This window comes from Dendrobates tinctorius, unplaced genomic scaffold (assembly GCF_039654945.1).
Source record: "Dendrobates tinctorius isolate UK_male_01 unplaced genomic scaffold, ASM3965494v1 ptg000292l, whole genome shotgun sequence".
Lineage (NCBI taxonomy): Eukaryota > Metazoa > Chordata > Amphibia > Anura > Dendrobatidae > Dendrobates > Dendrobates tinctorius.
In genome coordinates, this window is record NW_027361959.1 from 4,476,479 (window position 1) to 4,498,121 (window position 21,643).

The 21,643-nt window shown below is 42.2% G+C and overlaps 1 protein-coding gene across 1 annotated transcript; it reads left to right on the top strand.

Annotated features, from left to right (window-relative positions):
• Positions 1-200: 200 nt before the first annotated feature.
• On the top strand, positions 201-9,448 carry FUT11 (fucosyltransferase 11). Its single transcript, XM_073560046.1, has 3 exons — positions 201-1,352; positions 3,163-3,788; positions 8,148-9,448. The coding sequence occupies exons 1-3, from the start codon at positions 432-434 to the stop codon at positions 8,293-8,295; spliced, it is 1,695 nt and encodes a 564-aa protein (XP_073416147.1). The 5' UTR covers positions 201-431; the 3' UTR covers positions 8,296-9,448.
• Positions 9,449-21,643: the final 12,195 nt, after the last annotated feature.

Consider the following 21,643-nt stretch of genomic DNA (forward strand, 5'->3'; position numbering starts at 1 on the left):
GCGGATGGACTGGAGACAGCGCAGAACTGCATAAAGAAAAACCTCGCAGAACTGGGGTAGGTTTTGTGGTTTCTGCACCGGGGGTCTCGCATGCTGAGTAATTGTGTGTCACCGATGGCTCAGTCTTCTACAGCACACTCCCCTTCCCCCTTTACAAGTCAGTCAGCTGACCGTGATGTCATTCTTTCAGGCAGCAGCCCCATGCAGCCACATAGGCAGCATTGCCATTAGCATGTAACTTCCTGCCCAGCTCAGTGTCTGTATGTGACACCCTCAATATACAGAACACACACAGGCTGATTGCTGCAAAAACCGAAAGCAGACAGTGTGGACATGGGACCTGGACGCTCACGGACTGCTGGTAGGATCGTCCATACACTTTCTATTCAACCTCATCTGCGCCAACTCAAGTGGTGACAATAGTTTCATCCATGAAGACGCGAGCTCCTTGGATTATAAGTAACATGAGATGTCCCGATGTCTTCTGCCCGCTCTCCGTGGGGCCATATAGCCCTATGAGCGAGCGTTCTTCATGGCGGCCCATCTGGTACTTTGTTGCAGGGAGTATCTTCCTGACTTGTACCTGGGCTGACTCTGAGCAGTGGGACAGTCCTGAATATCTGGATATCGCAGAAGGAGAAACTATGTGGATGGATTCCGCCATTGATGATACCTTTGCCGACCTTAACGATGGACATCCCATGTATGATGACCAATTTCCCGAGCAGAGTGTATCCGCAATGCCCGGACAATGGGAACAGTCCTCTTTCCAGCCATCGAGCGTGTTCTCCACTGCTGAACTAGGCACAGTGATGGTGGACTCCTACCGTGGTCCAGGTAACAGCGACGCCAGGAGCAACAAAGAGTTGCCCATTCTTCTGTGGTGGAGTGAGAACCTGTTCCCCCACTTTCCTGGGGACACAGAGCGCATAGACTGTCCCCTAAGTTCCTGCATGGTGACAAAAGATAAGAGAGTAAAACTTCACAAAAGGACCAAATCTATCATTTTCTACGGCACAGACTTCAGAGCGTTCGAAGCTCCGCTGCCCAGGATGCCGCACCAGACGTGGGCACTGTTTCACGAGGAGTCGCCAATGAATAACTATGTTCTGTCACATTTGCCAGGAATCCGTCTCTTTAACTACACTGCAACGTTCAGACGAGAGTCTGATTACCCGCTCACTCTGCAGTGGTTGCCCACGATTGGTTACCTGCAGAACCCAGCAGTGTCTGTAGCTGAAAAAAACAAGTGGCGCCAAATAGGGTATGCCCCCATACTGTACATGCAGTCCCACTGTGATGTTCCGTCAGACAGGGACCGTTACGTGAAAGAGTTAATGAAGCACATTCAGGTGAGCAATGATCCATGTGATCCTTACATCAATAGGTGTCTATCAGATTATTTTCTTGTCTCTTGTTACCATCCTAGTTGAAAAAAAAAGGACAGTAGGTCCATCACGTTATACCTTCCTTGACCGTCCATATCACTAGATTATTTATACCCCACAATGTAATTTATGGTGAGAAAATCATCCAGACCCTTATTAAAAGCTGCGCTAGTGTCTGCCATTACTACCCTCTTGTGTTCAGCATTTCACAGTCTCACTGCTCTAACTGTAAAGAACCCTTCTCTATTTAGAGGCCAGAATGGCCTTTGCCCCCTTGTAATTTGTAAGGTCTTTGAAAAGAATGTCATGTGTTTGTATTGACCGCACATATATTTAGTGCCTTGAAAAAGTATTGATGCCCGTGAACTTTTCCGCATCGTCTCACATTACACCCACAAACGTAAATGTATTTTATTGGGATCTTATGTGATATATTAACACAAAGGAGCAAGTGTTTGTGAAGTTTAAAGGCAATGAATGATACATGGTTTTCTATATATTGTAGAAATTTAAATCTGAAAATTGTGGCGTGCGTTTGTATTCAACCCCCTAGTCAATACTTTGTTGGACCATTTTTCACTGCTATTACTGCTGCAATTCTTTTGGAGTATGTCTCTACCAGCTTTGGCATCTAGAGGTTGACATTTGTGCCTATCCTTTGCAGAGTAGCTCTGCGATTGGATGGTGACGTTTGTGAACAGCAATTTTCAAGTCTTGCCAAAGATTCTCAATGGGATTTAGGTCTGGACTGTGACTGGGCCGTTCATACACATCAATATGCTTTGATCAAAACCATTCAGTTGTAACTCCGGCGATATGTTTAGGGTCTTTCTCTTGCTGGAAGGTGACCCTATGCCCCCGACTCAAGTCTTTCGCATCCTCTAGCAGATGTTGCTCTAGGATTGCCCTCTATCTGGCTCCATCTATGTTCCCATCAACCCTGACCAGCTTCCCTATCCCTTTTGAAGAAAAGCATCCCTACAACATGAGGCTGCCACCACTATATTTGACAGTGAGGATGGTGTTTTCAGGGTGAAGTGCAGTGTTAGTTTTTCACCACACACAGTGTTTTACATTTAGCCCAAAATGTTCTACTTTGGTCTCATTTGACCAGAGCACCTTCTTCCACATGCTAGCTGCAAACAAGACTTCTTATGGCTTGCTTTAAAAAATTACCATATTTTTCAGATTATAAGACGCATGCGTCTAACAATCCAAGGTTAGATTACCGGGGGGTCGGTGGCGGTAGAGTGTGGTCACAAGGAGGGCCGGTCACAACTTCAGAAGGCCAGGGTTAGAACTGGGGTGATGCTACGGTGCCTGGGCACTTATTAGATGTTGGCGCCGGTGAGCGGAGTCCCCTTTCCCATTCAGTTTCCTGTGGTGGGCTTTGGGAAAATCGCGGCCGGAGAGGGCGCATTCACAGATTGAGCTCTCGGGAGATCTCAACAGCTGACAGAGCATGCCACAATTTTTTTCCTATTATTTTTGTACAAAATTAGACAAAAAGACCTCCTCAATATGAACTGGGAGCTTATCGAGGTCCATGCAGTAAAGTGAGAACCTTATTATGGCACCGTACAAGATGGAGCCATAATAAGGCAGTGTGCATAAGGCCTTAGATGGCGATATACAGTTACATTTCTATGGGCCCTTGGCTATCGAATGTATGAAGGTGTTCTCCCCTACAGGCATTGAATCTAAATGCCATACATATGCAGCCATACAATACACATCTTTAAACTCTGAATTAATTATTTTTTTTCATATCTAGATTGACTCGTATGGTCAATGTTTAAAGAACCGCCAATTCTCAAGCAAGAGACTTGAGGACACTTCAACGGCCACCACAGAAGATGGAGAGTTCATGGCGTTTACTGCAAGATACAAGTTTCACTTGGCAATGGAAAATGCTATATGTGCTGATTATATGACAGAGAAGTTATGGCGGCCCATGCACATAGGGACAATTCCTATTTATAGGGGATCTCCTTCTGTTCAGGACTGGATGCCCAACAACCATTCCATTATATTAATTGATGACTTTGCAACACCAAAGGAGTTGGCTGAGTTCATCATTTCTTTGGACAGGGATGATGACTTGTACCTCAGATACTTAGAGTACAAGAAGCCTGGTGGGATAGTAAACAGGCTGCTGCTGGCCAGTATGGAGAGCCGAGAATGGGGAGTGAATGATATGACCGCCCCAAACTACCTCAATGGCTTTGAATGCTTTGTGTGTGATCAGGAGAATGACAGAGCCAAAGCGGAGAAGAAGCATAAGAAAACCCAGGGGAAAAGTCCGGCTCCAGTGCCACACATTGCTGGGAATCATCACATGGGATGTCCCATGCCGGTGCCCGGTCTCGGAAGTGCAGAAGAACTCCCGGAAAATGACAGGTAACCAATGAATGCGAATAGCAGTGAAATATAGAAAGTGGTTACTTCTATGGACTATGTGAGCTGTCTCTAAGGGCAGACGGTCATAGATTCTCTCATCCAAGAGAATCGGGTCGATTATGCAAATGACACTCTGATCAAACTTGAGTATAAACACAGTGTGTTACAATTCTCTCAGATGAGGACAAGATGGAGAAAAAAATGTCTCCCTCTTCTCCATTCTGTCAGTGCACGGAAATTGGACTGCACTCAGATATCATCCAAGTGCAGTCTGATGGTTTCCATGAACTCATCGATTTGCATGGCCGAGTGTGATCTGAATATCAGCTCAAACTACCAAACATAGGAATGCAGCAATTTACTTTTACTCAGGACATTGTGTCCGAGGGAAAAAAACAGACATGTGCACGGCCCCATAGACTAACATTTGTCTGAGTGCTATATAATGTGTTGTCTCCCCTAAAAAGCTCTCATTAAATGAAGCTGGAGAAGAAAAATGTCCTCGAAGCAAAATGGCCAGTTGGCTGATCCCAGACTAATAACCCCCTTTCCAATGCTCAGCTTTAACCAGCACCAGGAGGGAAAGTGGTGTGGACAATCTCTGTCTAGTCTGCTTTTCATGTAGGCACCCTGTCATTTAGAGGGGGTACCATGGCAGTTGTGACATTAATGTAACTTGTTATGGAGACAAGGGCAAATAGATAAAAATGAGAAAAACAGTTAATTTTTATTTCATAAATCAACAGTACACATAAAAATCATACATTTTGTAATATATCTTATCAGAGAAATTAGCTTTGATCTTCTCCTGGATTGATCTTTCACCCTCAATTCATGGATAAAATCTATATTCAGGAGGAGCTGGAGGCAGACAGACATTCTGCTGCTAGGTCTGAGACGACGCTTACACTTCTCCATAGAACTTTATGAGCACCAACTGTCATATCCTTTTCCCATTTCATTTAATAGCTAGCAGCTGTAATGTTTGTTTTTACTGAATACAGATTTTACCCATGAATTGTGAGCTTTGGGAATGAAAGATCAGCCCAGGAGGAGAAAGAAGCAGATTTCTCTATTAAGATTAACACCTAAAAGAACTGCAGAATTGCGCTTTTTTTTTGCCGCAGTTGGAATTTTTTTCTTGCTTTGAAGTAAATCACTTGATAAAATGAATGCTGTCATTCAAAAGCGCAACTCGGCCTGTAAAAAATATTTAAAAAAAACTTATGGCTCTTGGAAGAATGGGAGGAACAAATTAAAGCACAAAACCAGAGTTTCTCAGTTGGGAAGGAGCTAATGGTAGACATGCATGAAACATGTGCTGCAGCTGGATCTCTCTGATATTATTTCCTAAAATATATATGGGTATAATCTAGGTAAATGTTTGAAACATTCTGGTGTTTCTGTTTTTGGAGAACAGCACTCCGCTCCTGTGTGTGTATCCTTGAAAGGTTGTGCAAATATTTGCAGATACACATAAGTGAGAGCACCACGCCTCCCCGTCATAGGAAACACAGCTGGCATTCTCTCATAAAGCTTGGTCAAGAAAAAATAGTCTTTTTCCTTGAGATGAAATCTCCTATGGTTAAAGGGAATCTGTCTGCAGGATTTCACCCCCCAAAACTACTTATATGAGCATGTAGCTCTTTCAAAGACAAGTCCAGCAATACCTTTACATGGCCAGTCTGTTCCTCCGTTACTGAGAAATCGGCATTTGAAGTGATATTCAAAGAGGCTGCAGTACTATGGTAGATCTGGAGCTTCTGTCACTCCAGCTCTTTTCCCAGCCCAGCGCCACCTCCTCCTGCTTGAGTGAAAGGCTTTATGATGTGTGACTTCAGGTAAATGAGCTGTGAGTCAACTAGGAGGAGGCAGCGCTGGGCGGGATATAGAGCTGGAGTGACAGAGGCTTTAGATCTACTATAGCCATTTGAATATCAATTTAAATACTAATTTCCAAGGAACATACTGGCCATTTAAATGTATAGTTGGACTTGTCTTTGAAAGAACTATATACTCATATAAATACTTTTGGGGGTGAAATTCTGCTGACAGATTCCCTTTAAGGATGTATTCACACTGCGTTCAGGCACCGCTCTGAGTATAGAGAGCAGCGGCCCTGACTGACAGCCGGCCCTAATGCAGAACCAGTATCAGTCAGGGCTGGAGGCGCGGTTACAGCGGCCGCTCTGTTCAGAGAGGTGACTGAACCCGCGCCGGCACCGCTCCTGTCACCGAAAATGAATGCTGCTGGGGGAATGAAGTTCATTTTCTTCCTGCGACGTCAGACTTAGAGTGGGAGCTGGCCAGGAGAGTCACGCTATTAACCTGTAGATTAACCCCAAATATCTGCAAGTTGATAGCGGTATTTCTGATGACAGGTTCTCTTTAAATAGGCTTTCAAGGGTTAAAGAGGTTGTCCATTTTTAGAAAACTTTGTTTCAAAGACTGTAGTAGCTCCAAAAAAAACCTAGAATTACTTACCCTCCCAAGATCTCTGTCAGTGCCCCGTCTCTGTTGATTATCTGCAGTGGTGACATAATTTTGACAGCACTGCAGCCAATCACTGAGCTCAGTTTCGCTGCCTTTATAGACCACGAAATCTCACTGACTGGCTGCAGTGCTGTCCATGTGATGTCAGCGGTGCAGACAAACAACAGAAAACGGGGCAGTAGCAGAGAGCCGGCTGAGATCCGCTGCAGCCTATGAAGCAAAGTTTCCTGAAAAAGGGACAACTTTCTTTTTTATTTGTGCAGGGATGCAAGGGACGATATCAGTTTCTCAAATTCATCAACGCACTGATAAAAGGTAAAAGGGAATGTCCACTACTGGAAAACCCCTCCATAAAATTTCTACTCTTATGAATAAAATAGAAAAACTGCATCTTTTCCTCCAGAACAGGCACTATATCATTGATTTCTGCACTTGGTGATTGACTGCAGCCTTCACTATTCTATAATGGTGACACAATTATGCTCCTACCTGCTAGAAGTGATGTTGTTCAGAACATCAAAATTAATGGGTAACTCCCCATAAACATGGAAACCCTCATAGAAAATCGGAGTCAATCAACCCAACAAAAACCACTTTTCAAAATCACATCAGTAAAACATACATTTTTATTAGTGCACATTTCTTACAAAAATATCAATTTAAACAAAATGAGTCAGTATCAAGGTGGAGACATAATAGAGAGACAAATAAGGTACCAGGTGGAAACACCTATCAATATTGAACCCCTCAACCAAGAAGGGGAAAACATTGTAACACCCTAATTGGGACATAGGGGAGGGTGAAATGGGAGCAAAAAATTCCTTTATGTAGACATTTTTATATGAACCACCTTCACTGGTGTGGGAACAGCACATGCCATAGTCACCAATAAATTCAAAAAAATATGTAAGGGCAAAATCATAGCCCAAGGTTGTTCACACACACAGAAAGGTGAAAAGGAGTAATAGTCCTATACCTATGCTCCCATTATGACAAACACCTCACCCACCATCCCTAGTCAGGGAACCGCTAAAGTGCTATTGATAGTGCAAAAAGTACATCACCTTACCCATGAAGGGTCCTAGAGAGCCTCTCTACTGCCCGACGCGTTTCGCCCTGCTGGGCTTCCTCGGGGGGCTGTGTGGGCTATGATTTTGCCCTTACATATTTTTTTGAATTTATTGGTGACTATGGCATGTGCTGTTCCCACACCAGTGAAGGTGGTTCATATAAAAATGTCTACATAAAGGAATTTTTTGCTCCCATTTCACCCTCCCCTATGTCCCAATTAGGGTGTTACAATGTTTTCCCCTTCTTGGTTGAGGGGTTCAATATTGATAGGTGTTTCCACCTGGTACCTTATTTGTCTCTCTATTATGTCTCCACCTTGATACTGACTCATTTTGTTTAAATTGATATTTTTGTAAGAAATGTGCACTAATAAAAATGTATGTTTTACTGATGTGATTTTGAAAAGTGGTTTTTGTTGGGTTGATTGACTCCGATTTTCTATGAGGGTTTCCACTATTCTATAATGGCGGACCCCCGCTGTAATGGAATAGTGAAGGCTGCAGACAATCAGTGGTCGGTGATTGGCTGCAATGATCATGTAATAGCTAGGAGACACAGCACAGCGGAACGGTGCTTCCCTGGGGGGAAATACGCAGTTTTTGTACTTGTTGCATCAGAGTGGAGTTACTTCATTATCCAATGCAACTTTTCCTTCATCAATAATTTTCCCACCATTGTTCATATTTTTGTAGGTCTGGATTTTCCCTCTTTCAGTTGTCGGTTCTTACCACTGCTCTTTGTTTTATGCATTTTTAATAAAAATCTTATGTTTTGTGTGTTTTTTTTTCTTTTTAGCTGGAAGCAGATGTGGCTACAAGATTACTGGCAAAGTCTTGATCAAGGGGAAGCACTTGCCGCCATGATTCTACGAAACGAAACAAGTCAGGATAAATTCTGGGATTTCATGCATGAAATGTACATAAAAAGAAACATGAATCACTGATAGAGATTTTATACACTTGATGAAACTTGATATTTTCTAATACCAAAGGTAAAACAATTCTTGAAGGACCTTCACCACCATGACATGTTTGAGTTCTTCCATTGAAGGATGGACATGCTCCTCATGGTCATTTTTCTACCAAAGCATTTTTATTGCGAAATCTTGAACTTTATTTTGAGACTTTTTTTAGGTTTCTAATTGTCGTAATCCACATTTAATGGTTTTCAAGAACTTCATCTCTCCAGAATGTGAACATGTGCATTACCCGAAACAAGTGAAGTCATAATAGGCTAAAATATCTGACGTAAAAAGGGATAAGGGTGAATTTAAAAAATGATGACAGATTGCTAAGGTGACACTTTCTATAGTTGTAGAAAGTAAAGGAAAATGCACAATGCACACAACTCATGTCAGGTGCAACTCCCGGGGAGAAGGGAGCTCAGACCCCCACAACCAAGCAAGCCCAACACTAAGGCCTTCAGCTACTAATGGCCGTCATTGGCCGCTCTCAGGCTCTTAGGCTATAATTTCCTGACTGACACCCAAGTGACGCAGAGAATGTGTAACGGATGAGTTGTTGTCGCACTCTGGGACTCTGAAGGGGTTTCAGTTTTGCATCCACTTTGAAGGCCACAGTGGCCTCAGCAGTTAGGTGACTGCATGGATGGGACATCAGCACATCTGGCGCTGGACACATTATTTGAGTAAAAAGAATACGTAGCAGCATGTTCCTGCATTTAGATGGATAATTGGCATGGATAAAATATAATAGACAACCAAGACCCTGCTGTCAGGAGAAATGGTAACACTGATCCTGGGCATTTAACCCATTATATGTCACAGTTAAGACCAATAATGACATATAGGTCAGAGGAAAATATGCCTCGGTTCTGAGATTTGCTTTTGAGCCCAGCCTTTTCTAGTTATGTCCCCTGTGTAAGACTTTCCTTAATTTAGAATATCTAATAAAGGGCTTGTCCAGGTATTTGTACTTGTTAACCAGTCTACCAGAAAGGTCATCAGTAGCAGATCAGCTGATTTTTGCTTCAAAATAAATCCCAAATATTTGGCCTAGAAGAATGGCACTTCCCAATAAGCATAACATCCAAAAAGGTCTAAGGAAGCATGTAGACATAAAATTACATAGCTTTATTAGAATCAATACCAAAAGACATAGCCAATAGTTAAAATGAGATACATATCCAATATGATACTGCAAGGTACATATATTAATTACGGTAATCATAAAATTCAAATAATATTGTGCTAAGTGCTACAATGTAATCAAAGGGACATTCCCATCGATCAAAATGGTAACATATTTAGTGCTGCAATATGGTCCAAATACCATTACCAAAAAAATGTTCACAATAGTGTGTTCAAAAAACATATATAGCACCAAAAAGACAAGCTATGCCAAGTAATACTAATTCTAAAAGGTACCCCCTGAGATAAAGCTAACGCAAAACGCGCGTCGGGGACCGGGATACTGCAAGGTCGTATGTTTCTTATTACTGGGACTGTTCTCACATGCACTGGGAGTGGTAGCGGTACAATGTATGGGTCCTATGGGCAATTTACACAGGCACTTATGCTGATTTTAGTTTGCTGACCATTCCAGAATGTGTGTTCTACCATTATAATAGGAACACCGCTAGTTACTTCTATATGTTTAACTATCGCCATGCTGTAGGCATTATCAGTTTGATACAATAGGAGCCCAGCTATGTATTTTTCTCCCACTAGCAACCAGCTATTTTCACTATCTTAATATTTGGGGTTGATATTGTTAATACCAACATGGTCCATCTGTTCCTTAATAGGTACTGATCTATTTTATGTGTGATTTATGGAATAACTTATGGAATAATACATTTATACCTTTTAGAATTAGTATTACTTGGCATAGCTTGTCTTTTTGGTGCTATATATGTTTTTTTAACACACTATTGTGAAAAAAAAAATTTGGTAATGGTATTTGGACCATATTGCAGCACTAAATATGCTACCATTTTGATCTATGGGAATGTCCCTTTGATTACATTGTATTACTTTGCACAATATTGTTTGCATTTTATGATTAATATATGTACCTTGCAGTATCATATTGGATATGTATCTCATTTTAACTATTGTCTATGTCTTTTGATATTGATTCTAATAAAGCTATGTAATTTTATGGCTACATGCTTCCTTAGACCTTTTTGGATGTTTTGATTTTTGCTTCAGCAAAGGCCAGGTGTATACTACAGCTCTATTCAAAGTGTAGTGGTCGCTGACAGGTCATTGCCGGCATCTGCAGAGTCACAAATCTGTTCTTTTGCATAAACTGCAGCAGCCGGTGACGGCCGGTAGCAGTTGTCACACCTTGGATGGAGCTGCGCTCACAAACTCCCTTCAACATTTTTACATCAATCAGCTGTGAGAGCAAAAATCGGCTGATCAGTGGGGGCGCCAGGTGTCAGACCACCACCGATTTGCTATTGTTGACCTATCCTGTAGACCATCAAATACCTATACATGGACAACCACTTTAAGCTTGCTTTTATAGAGCCAATCTGCAGTACTTTATACATATTATCATCACTGTCCCCAAAGGGGCTCACAGTCTAGATTCCCTATCAGTATGTCTTTGGAATGTGGGAGGAACCCGGAGGAAACCCACACAGACACGGGGAGAACATACAAACTCTAGAATGTTGTCCTTGATCAGATTTGAGCCCAGGCGCTGCAAGGCTGCTTTATTCTAACCATTGTTTTTATTCTAAAAAGGAATGAAGCAACATTGGAGACAGTCGATTAAAAATCTAACATTTTGTGTCACCAGCTACCAAGCAGACTCATATGTTCCTTCGGTTACAGGCTAAACCATGTAGTGCACTCATACTCACTTATATAGCGACATTAATTCCACAGCGGTTTACAGACAGTGTCATTACTGTCCCATTTGGGGCTCACAATCTAGATTCCTTATCAGTAGGTGTTTAGAAACCGGAGAACCTGGAATAAACCCACACAAACACAGGGAGAACATACAAACTCCCTGCAAATGTTGTCCCTGGTGGTGCTAACCACTGACCCAGGCTGCTGCAAATACTCGCTTCCATCTTTCATGTCTTACTGAATGCACATTAGCAAGACGTAGGGACAGATAACAAACCAAATATGACCACTCAGACTACACGTGGTTTGCCTGTGGTCAGTAGTCACAGGAACACAACTCTGCATTAGAGCTGTAGTCACCTAACTGTAGAAGATTTGTAATCAAGACTATTACACCCTGAATGTACCTGTGATGAGCAGGAATGTGTCTTCTCTATTTATAGTCACACTAGTGGAGATTTAAAAAGCCAAATGTGTCAGAATTGTTTTGCAAATTGTATAAAAAAAAGTGGAGTACATGTGTAATGCCAAATCGACTGTGTGTTTCGGACACAAGTAATAACTACTGGACCTTCTGTAAATACATTCAAAAAGTATCGAGAAAAAAAAGAAGACTGCACCGTGGGCCATATTTGTGTAAATTGCACCAAATTTATCATTCAATATTTTGGGGGCAAAGAGATGAATGCTATAGCAGGATTAATAGAGCTCACCCTATTGTGATGGCGCTTCCAGAGGAGCAGAGGGGTTCAAACTAGGAGTAAAGGGAAAACTTTTTTAGAAAAAAATATCCAACTAGCTTTACCCAAAAACAAAGAAAACTCACTCCAAAGTGCCACTTATGCAGTTTAAGGCCACGTTCACACGATCAGTGTTTGGTATTTCTCATCAGTATTTGTAAGCCAAAACCAGCAGTGGGTGATAACATCCAGAAGTGGTGACGTGTTTCTATTATCATTTTCCTCTGATTGTTCCACTCCTGGTTTTGGCTTACAAATACTGATGTAAAATACTGATCAAATACTGAGTCCTTAGCTGATATCTGACTTGTAACTTCTATGGTAGTAGAAATTATAATACAGGGTTATTACCTATAGAATACTCTAAAGATGTATCGATGGGTTCAATTAAAATTCCTCTTACGATTTGGAACATTAGGTTTATTTTCTGTGTTGCTGGGAAATATTTTGTTAGACAACTTGTAAATATTTTAAAATATTTTGTGGATTTATTCCACAAGGAGTTTACTTTTTAAGGCTTAAACCATTAGTGTTCCTTCAATGTCCACCGATCTGTTGCTGTGAACATCTCCCACTGAACCACATGTCCCATTTATGGCCCGTCTTAGGTGCTGGTGGAGCCCACAATTCTTTGCGTGATCTTGGAAATGTCCTAATTCACACTGGTGTTAGACACCTTGAGTCCGGGTGGATTTTTCAGCCAGCTGTGTATCTGATCTAGGGCGACAGAGAATGCCATTTAATCTAACTGTATTATGACAACAAATATGGACCTAATGTTACAGTATATGAATTGTGTTATAATGAGGCAACACAACCCATTCTTGGTAATAAAGATAATCTTGCCTATATTCTGCGCTTTTCAGTTCTGTTCTTAGATGCTTGATGTCAACTAGCGTACCTGATGGTGGACTAATATACACTATAGTAGCAAAGTATGATGGACTTACTGTGGGAAAAATTACAGAACTATGGAAACTTAACATCAGACAAGTGGAACATCAACGAACAGAACAGCACATCAAGTCCATTCTATTCACGTACGCTCCTCAATCCGGCCAGAGAGTCCACTTCGGGTCTCATGGATCATATCCACACACAATAACCTCTACCCATATTAAAAGCCTCACTAACAGGCTCTGGGTGCAACAATGTATGATAAAGGTTCAGTTCATAGGAGGCCTACGGTGACCTATGATCTTTGTACCTACTCTCTTTAGGGATCTTAAACATGGACCCTTTTCTGAGGATTACTCCCAAGATAGTAAGTTATTCCTGACCCTTGGGCTAACTTACTGATCGCTGGGACCCTTAGCGATCCGGAAAATGAGGCTCTAGTACCCAGTCACCGCTGAGAACTTCTTGAATGGGGCTGAGGTATGCATTCTCAACCTCTACTCTTTTCATTGTCTATGGGACTGAGCTCAATTATTTCCAGCAGTCCCATAAACAATAAATGAGTCTGTGGTCAAACACGCGTACCTCAGCTCCATTCAAAATGGTGCTCTGCAGAGCCTGGTTCTTGGATCCTAGACCCCAATTCTCAGATCGCTGAATTGGACCCCCAGCATCAGGTAATTTATTATCGGGAATAACCCTTTAAGTCACATTGCCAAATAAGGTATATAAAAATGGGTTTTATAAATAACCCTAGAATGTTGCCATACACATCAGCTAACTGACCCCTAAACCTGACAATTTTGTCAAGGCCAGCCGATTATCTTATGAAGGGTCTCCACTCTCTGCCCTGACAGCAGAAGTCAAGGAGAAGGAAAGAAACATTTGGATTTCAGTCAGAGGAGTCTGGTGGCAATTATTCTTCTTTTCCTCACTAAAAAAATGCATGCATTTATAGGTGAGCTAGGAGAAACTGCTGACACTTACATAAGGCTTACAGACCCTTGAGCTCCAATTGCTAACATCATTTACTTTTATTCTGCAGATTTTATTGGTAAACTGGGTTTAGGGGAATAATTAGCAATCTTTAAAAATTATTACATAGACCTTGACCACCAATATAGCGGGAAAGCTCGTATCTCCTAATATATTACTACTTCTACTCCTACAGTGTAGTGTTCCAGCAATGAAAAAGAATCATATGACTATCAGGAGCAGGGAAGGCACTCAGTTACCACCCGAGCATGCTCAGATAGCATCATATCCAAGCATGTTCGCTCATCACTATAAGTGATACATACCGCACTATGACCAATTCATAAACCCTTTAATTGCTTCCAGAACTTCTATCATTCCTTTGTGACACAGTCTGAGGTTTAATTAAAACTCCTTCCCAGCGGTTGACTCATGCCCCCAGATATGGATGATGTCAGTGTATGCATGAGACTATGTCTGGGAAGATTTGCCATTAGCTAATGATATTTACAGTCAAAGCAAGATGTCCATCGCTAGATACATTTTAACCCATCCCCTCATATCGTCCTCTAGATTAAATATACAACCTTAATGGTCAAGAATAGTCAGATCATAGGGCATTTTGCAGAGAAAATGATTGGAGGCGCACACAGGTATAGTATGGGCTCTATGGCTGCCTTATTATAGATGCATAGATTGGTAATACGGCAGTGTTCACCCAGACCGCCATGCACACATCGGTATGCAGCATGTATCATGACACTGTCATTAATCTCTTCTGTCTTTATGACAGATATATGCGCCATGATGATAAGACATAAAGATAACTGCAGCTCCCATGTTACAGATTGCTAAAGAATTTATCCACCGCTGTCCTATTTTCTTGATCTCATCAGGTCCAAAATTCAGCACTGAGCAATTTCTCTATATAACTTCATAGCGATCGATGCTCCATAGTTCTGACACAGTATCATATTGCATATGCAGGTATTGGATCAGCCAAAGAAAATATCAACGGCTTTTAAAATCTACAGGAAAATCGGCACCAACTTGTGCAAATATTGCTGCATTTTTCCCTTTTAGTGAATAACAAAGATAAACACCGAAATTTAATTAAGGGTAAATAAACACAAATAATATATATAGGCACCGGAGGAGGTCAAATGAATAACCAAAGAGTATAGACCCATAAAAAAGTAGATTTTATTAAACATGGTTAATACCAACAAAAACTAGAGTGGAGACATGAAGGCTGCTGAACAGACATAAATGGAGACGATATATGGTACCAGCTACATGTGAAACAATTCTAAGGGTAAAACATTCCCAACAGTTTAAATAACATAATTTGGTTCTGAAAGCAAGCACTTCATCATGAGGCGTGTAAGCTCAACTGTCCATAATGAGGAATTAGGGAATAATGATACCCAGGGTGTGCCAAGAAACGATGCAGATAGCCTCTTGAGGGAGGAAAAGGACGGAAACTCTAGTGCCCACCCATTGGTGTGGAAAGCCTAAATGTCAATATCGACCCTTAAAACAGGTGTTCCACACAACTAAAAAACTCTCTGGACTCCAAGAAATCATTTTTTAAATCATCCATCCACATCTACTAGCCTTAAATGTGAAAGGTTCATTAATTTATAGTTCAACAGAAATCTGGCTGTATTCACACATCCATGTGTCATGGTCTGATTCATGGATCTAGCGCAGGTCTCACAAGGGCATGAGGCTGTCCAATTCAGGTATCGCAATCCGTAACCACAACACACGGATGTGTGAATCCGGCCTTCATATGAAATGTTTTTCCACCGTGCAATGATCCAATTCTTGTGCTCTTTTGCCCTCTTGTTTTGCCTGTTTCCCTTATAAAGCTAGGACTCTCAAACTGGTTGTGTGCTAGTTATCAGAACGATTCTTGACTAGAGATGAGCGACTTTGCTAGGGTCGAGTCGGGTTTCATGAAACCTAACTTTCGCAAAATTCGGGTCGAACGAAATCGGCCGACTATGGAAAAGTCAGGGTCCGACTGAAACACGAAACCCAATGCAAGTCAATGGGGAAGCAAAGTCGGCAGGGAGTGGGGGATAGTAAACACACCTACAGTGCCCATTTCAATGCCAAAAACATCAATTCTTATAACTGAAGCTTGTCAACCTTAATTTACTTCATAATAATAGTTACGCATTGAAAACTGGGGCTTATTTGGCTAAAGTTGTGGGGGGGGAGGGCTGGCTCCAGGTTTTCATGTGCCCCGGGCCAAAGAGTGTCAGTGCACTCCTTTAACACATACCACAACTCATGATGCTCCGATACGGCACAGAAAAAAAGGTTTAGTACAATGACAAATACTTCACTGCTTACATGACATGACTAATCTATTTTAAATTTTTCAATAGCTCAAAAACAGGACAGTATATTACTCCATACAGTATTATGGCCACCACATTGTGCGCCATACAGATTAATGAGCCCCATATATTTCTCCATACAGAATAATTGGTCACATATAATGTTCCATACAGTATATGATGAGCTCCACATAATGCTACAGTATATGATGGGCCCCATGGATGATGCTCCAGTGTGTTATGGGCCCAAATAATGCTCCATATATAATGGGCCCCATTTCTAATGCTCCAGTGTATAATGTGCCCCATAGATGCTGCTCCAGTGTCTGATCTGCCCCATTTGGAATGCTCCAGTATATGATGGGCCTCATGGATGATGCTCCAGTGTATGATGGGCCCTAATAATGCTCCATATATAATGGGCCCTATTTCTAATGCTCCAGTGTATAATGGGCCCCGTAAATGCTGCTCCAGCGTCTGATGTCCCCCATTTGGAATGCTCCAGTATATAATGGGCCCCATTTTTAATTAACCCAGGCATGGTATGTGAAAAGAGCTCCATGGAGTAATCTGAAGTGTGTGCTGCCGCATCCTTCACTTTTGGTGTGGGTGAAGGACACAAGGAAAGGGGTTGCTCCTGACCAGAAGCCTGCACTTACGACTCAGTGCTTGCATTTTTTTAAACTTCAGAAGAGGAGGCGATAGAGCTGAAGGCTGTTTCAGCAATGTAAGCCAAAAACAGTTCCTGATGCTCCGGCTTAAAATGCAGTCTACCTACTCCCAGAAAACGGAGCCTTACAGGCCTTCCAGAGCTACACCATGACGCAGGCTCAACACCTCCTGCCTTAGCTGCTTTGTGTTTTTGGCACTACCAGCAGATGCACCACCACCACCATCAGTACCAGGTGGCCCCCCACGCCCACATCCTCTTCCACCATACTTCCTCATGTTTTGGAAAAGGACCCAAAATACCAGCAGATATATGGTACTGTATCAGAAGCGTAAAGCTCTATACAGTCTAGGGATAATCTCCGTATATATTTCATGAGTCATACACAGACGCTCACAGGCTCAGTATGGATTACCCTTTAAAATAAAAAGTTGAAAAAGGGTACAGTATCACCAGATACAAGGTATATATATGATGCCGCCTAGGGGGGCACGTGTGCAGGTTAGGCACGTGTGTCCCTGCAGCATAAGTATCACTGCAGCAAAAGTATCTTGAAGATGCAGTTATTACTACGGCCGATAATTAACATCAAGCTCCTCTCCTCTTTTCACATAGGTACAATCTCTGCTCCTGCTACAATCCCTGTTTGCTGCCATCTAGTGCAACCTTTCATTTAATGGTACAATCTCTGCTACTGCTACAATCCCTGTTTGCTGTCATCTAGTGTAACCTTTCATTTAATGGTACAATCTCTGCTCCTGCTACAATCCCTGTTTGCTGTCATCTAGTGCAACCTTTCATTTAATGGTACAATCTCTGCTCCTGCTATTGCTACAATCCCTGTTTGCTGTCATCTAGTGCAACCTTTCATTTAATGGTGTATAACAGTGCCTACTGAATGTTTGCTAAATTCATTTGTTGCATTTAACTCAATACTTACTGCTGTATAGCCCTGTTGGGGCCAGTAGAGATGTTATCAGGTGTAAGGTGTTGCTAGCAAATGGATGCAGCCAGGCCCTGAGCCTTTGATTGTCTAACATCCCCTGGTGTGCTAGGCAATTGGTAATTTATTCCAAATCAGTTCCCACAATCCCTCTCACCTGATCCTCTACTCAGTCCTATATATTCAGATGCTGCCTAGGAGGGCACGTGTGCGGGTCAGGCACGTGTGTCCCTGCAGCATAAGTATCTTGAAGATGCAGTTATTACTACGGCAGTTAGTCTCGGCAGGAGTCAGGACCCCACACTATCTATCTGTCTCTTTTGGGTACGTCTGATGAGTAAGCCCTTCTTATTACTTGGACTTAAGGTACTGTCACAATAAACGATCGCACCAGCGATCACGGCAACGACACGACCTGGGAGAGATCGTTAGAACATCGCTATATGATCGTTAGTTAGCTTCCAAACAGGAAGATCTCATAAACGACACATCTGCGATCAGCGATCTGTATAACGACCTCGGGGGTCGTTGGGACCTGTCACACAGCATGTATTGTTAAAGACCCAGACCTAGATAGGCGTGATTGAGCGCATCATTTTCCACTCCCCTCAACCCAGATTGGTCATCACTATATGGCACGGTATGGCATGACTGTTGCTGTCACAGCTCTCGCTTTGTGATTGGACGACAGAGTAATAAAGGACGACGCAATAGCGCTCCCTTTCATTGTTCTCGAGCGCTGTGGTTACCTTAATGCGTCCTGCCCGCCTTCTGTGATTCAAGACCTGAGATCCATTGTGTGGCGCTGCTGCGTTCGCCCTCGATTCATTGATTCCATCAGGATCTCCATACAGTCTTGTAAGGTAGGCACTTATTTTTATAATTTTTTTATTTTAACATTTTTTCGTGTCATTAACATTTTTGAATTACATGTTTGTTTAGCAGCCTTGGTAGTTTTCCTTCCACCGCCCTCCGCTATCACATATCTATCTCGGACCTTTTTTTTTTCCTGCCGCGCCCACCATTAGGCTAAGTGCACACGTACCGGAACTCTCGCGGAAATTACCGCGAGAATTCCGGAATTCCAGTCCGCGGGAAAATCGCATTTTAAATTCCCGCGATTTTCCAGCGGAAAAACTAGCATTGTGCAAGCGTATTTAGCTTGCAAAATGCTAGCGTTCTCCAAGCGATCTGTAGCATCGCTTGGAGAACTGATTGACAGGTTGGTCACACTCGTCAAACATAGTGTTTGACGAGTGTGACCAACTTTTTACTACTGAGGCCGCCTATGCGGCATCAGTAGTAAAAGATAGAATGTAAAAAAAAAATAAAAAATGGTGTTTTTATTCTTACCTTCCGACGTCCCGCGCAGGCGTTCCCAGTAGTCCTTTGCGAAAATGCCCGCGATGACGTCAGTTCTCGCGGGAACGCGACGTCTCGCGGGAATTCGCGATGACGTCGCGCGAATTACCGCGAGACGTCGCGATCCCGCGAGATCGGACGCCATCGCGGGCATTTTCGCAAAGGACTACTGGGAACGGGAGCGTGGAGAGAGGCGGGAAGGCTGCGCGGGACGTCGGAGGGTAAGAATAACAATATTTTTTATTTTAAATTCTATTTTTTACAGGGATATGGTACCCAAAGCCCGGAGGACAGTCTCCTCTCCTCCGGACCGTGGGTACCATCCGCAATTGTTCTGCTTACTTTCCGCATGGTGTGCACAGCCACATGCGGGAAGTAAGCGGAACAATGCATTCCTATGGGTGCGGGATCGCCGCGATTCCGCAAAATAATGAGCATGCTGCGGTTTTTACCGCGAAGCGATTCCGCCGCGGTAAAAACCGCAGCATTAGCACAGCATTGCGGAATCCCATAGGAATGCATGTGATGCTTATTTTTCGCGTTTTCGCGGCAAAATCGCACGGTTAAAACTGCCACGGAAACGCGAAAAAAACGCCACGTGTGAACTCAGCCTTACTGTGTTGTTGGCTATCACTGTAATTTTTTTTTGGGGGCCAGCCATGTTATTTCTGCCGCGTCAATTTCTTGTCAGCTTTTTTACTTGTCGTCTATCTCTGTGATTTTTTGGTGCAGCAAATTTTTTTTCTGCTGCGCCCACCACTGCCTTTTTCTGCAGCTGTGTAAACTGTTGTTGTCCATCTAATTTTTTTTTTGGGTGGCAGGCAGCCATTTTAGTTTCAGCCGTGCCCATCTCCGCCATTTTATGATCCTAGGTGTGTTATAAGTTGTTGGTAATGTACGCATTTTAATTTATCCTATTTTTTTAATAAAACAAATGTTTCTATTAGTATTGTGCCATTTTAACATTATCCTTTCATTATTACAGATGGCTGATAAGCACGAATTCCTGCGGGACTTCATAGAGCTTTACCGCACGATGCCTTGCTTATGGAGAATAAAGTCGGCTGATTATAGTAACCGACCTAAAAAGAAGGAGGCCTACCAAAAACTTGTCGAGCTTACAAAACAACATTACCCCAGTGAGCCAGCGGATGAAGCATCGGTTAAAAAAAGGATTCAGGCCATACGCACAGTGTACCGAAAAGAAGTGAACAAAGTCGAGAATTCAACCAAGTCGGGAGCGGGGTCGGAGGATGTTTATGTGCCGAAACTTTGGTACTTCGAACTTCTCTCTTTCACAAGGGACCAAGAAGTTCCGAGAAAAATGGCATCTATCTTGGCCCCAGACCCATTGATCCAGCATGACTCCCCTGTCGGTGATGTAAGTACCTTGATTTTACAACTCATAGTAATGTACGTGGCCATTAGGAATAGAATTTATGAATAATTAAGGAAACATTGACACAATAGCAGACGTTATCCCGTAACGTAATGATAATTGATCTAGCTTTACGCTAGATGCCTACCTATTTGACATACCGTTGAAGGACAAATTAAAAACCATTGATACAACCCCCTTTATTCATCTTGTAGCTGTATTTGGCTGTTGTGAAGGTATATTTCTTTTGCTTGTGATGTAACATGTATTTTCTGTTCCCATAGGACACAGAAGAGGCTGGCATTTCTACACCCATAATCACGCCAGAGCAACACAGCTTCGCATCTACGACACAAGAGGAGGAAACAGAGACACCATCCCCATCTGCACCATCCGCCTCTGTGCCGAGGCAATTGACATTTTCCGGGCGCAAAAGGAAGGCCCCCACCTCGGAGACACCACAATTTATTGAACTGGCAAAAAAAGTTTTAACTACACCTCAGAACCTGACCGGCTTTGCGTTCTATGCAAATGAAAAGCTGCCAACACTAGACCCAGTTCAGCGTCTCCATGCAGAAAGGCTTATGCTACAAGTTTTGAGTGAAGCCTCAATGGGGAAACTTACAGACACAATAGCTTTCATGGACAGACGTCAGTACCCCCAAAACGCTTGGCCACAGAATCCTGAGACTCCAGAGCCTACAATGTGGAGGGAGCATCCGCCAAACCAAGGCCATGTTCCTGCACCTTATTATTTAACTCCGCCTAGGCACCGTGTAAATGAAAAAGATCCATATTTTTTACAATTGTAGTTGTGCCAATTTGTTTTTTTAGAAAATTTTGTTTTGTATATAGTTTTACATATTTTTAATTTTTCAAATTGTTTAATTTTTTTTAAAAATAAAAATGTAATATTTTACATGAATTGTGGTGTCGTTTACTTGCCTTTGTTTCGTATTAGAACATTGATGTTAACAACACTTAAAAGATGGCTGTGCACATGAACATCTTTTACTAAAAGTAATATCCAGCCACGTATATAATCAGAAAATATTTAAATTTTTATTTCTGATATATTTAGAAACTCTTTTTTTTAACATCTTTTACAACATCAGAAACAAGGGGGTTTAACAAAAAAACATAAATAAA

What these genes read in the sequence shown, in the direction of transcription:
- FUT11 (XM_073560046.1), top strand. Translation starts at nt 432, where the DNA reads ATGAAGACGCGAGCTCCTTGGATTATAAGTAACATGAGATGTCCCGAT. An exon ending in AGTTAATGAAGCACATTCAG is followed by an intron (nt 1,353 to 3,162) that starts GTGAGCAATGAT and finishes TTTCATATCTAG; the next exon opens with ATTGACTCGTATGGTCAATG. An exon ending in GAACTCCCGGAAAATGACAG is followed by an intron (nt 3,789 to 8,147) that starts GTAACCAATGAA and finishes TTTTCTTTTTAG; the next exon opens with CTGGAAGCAGATGTGGCTAC.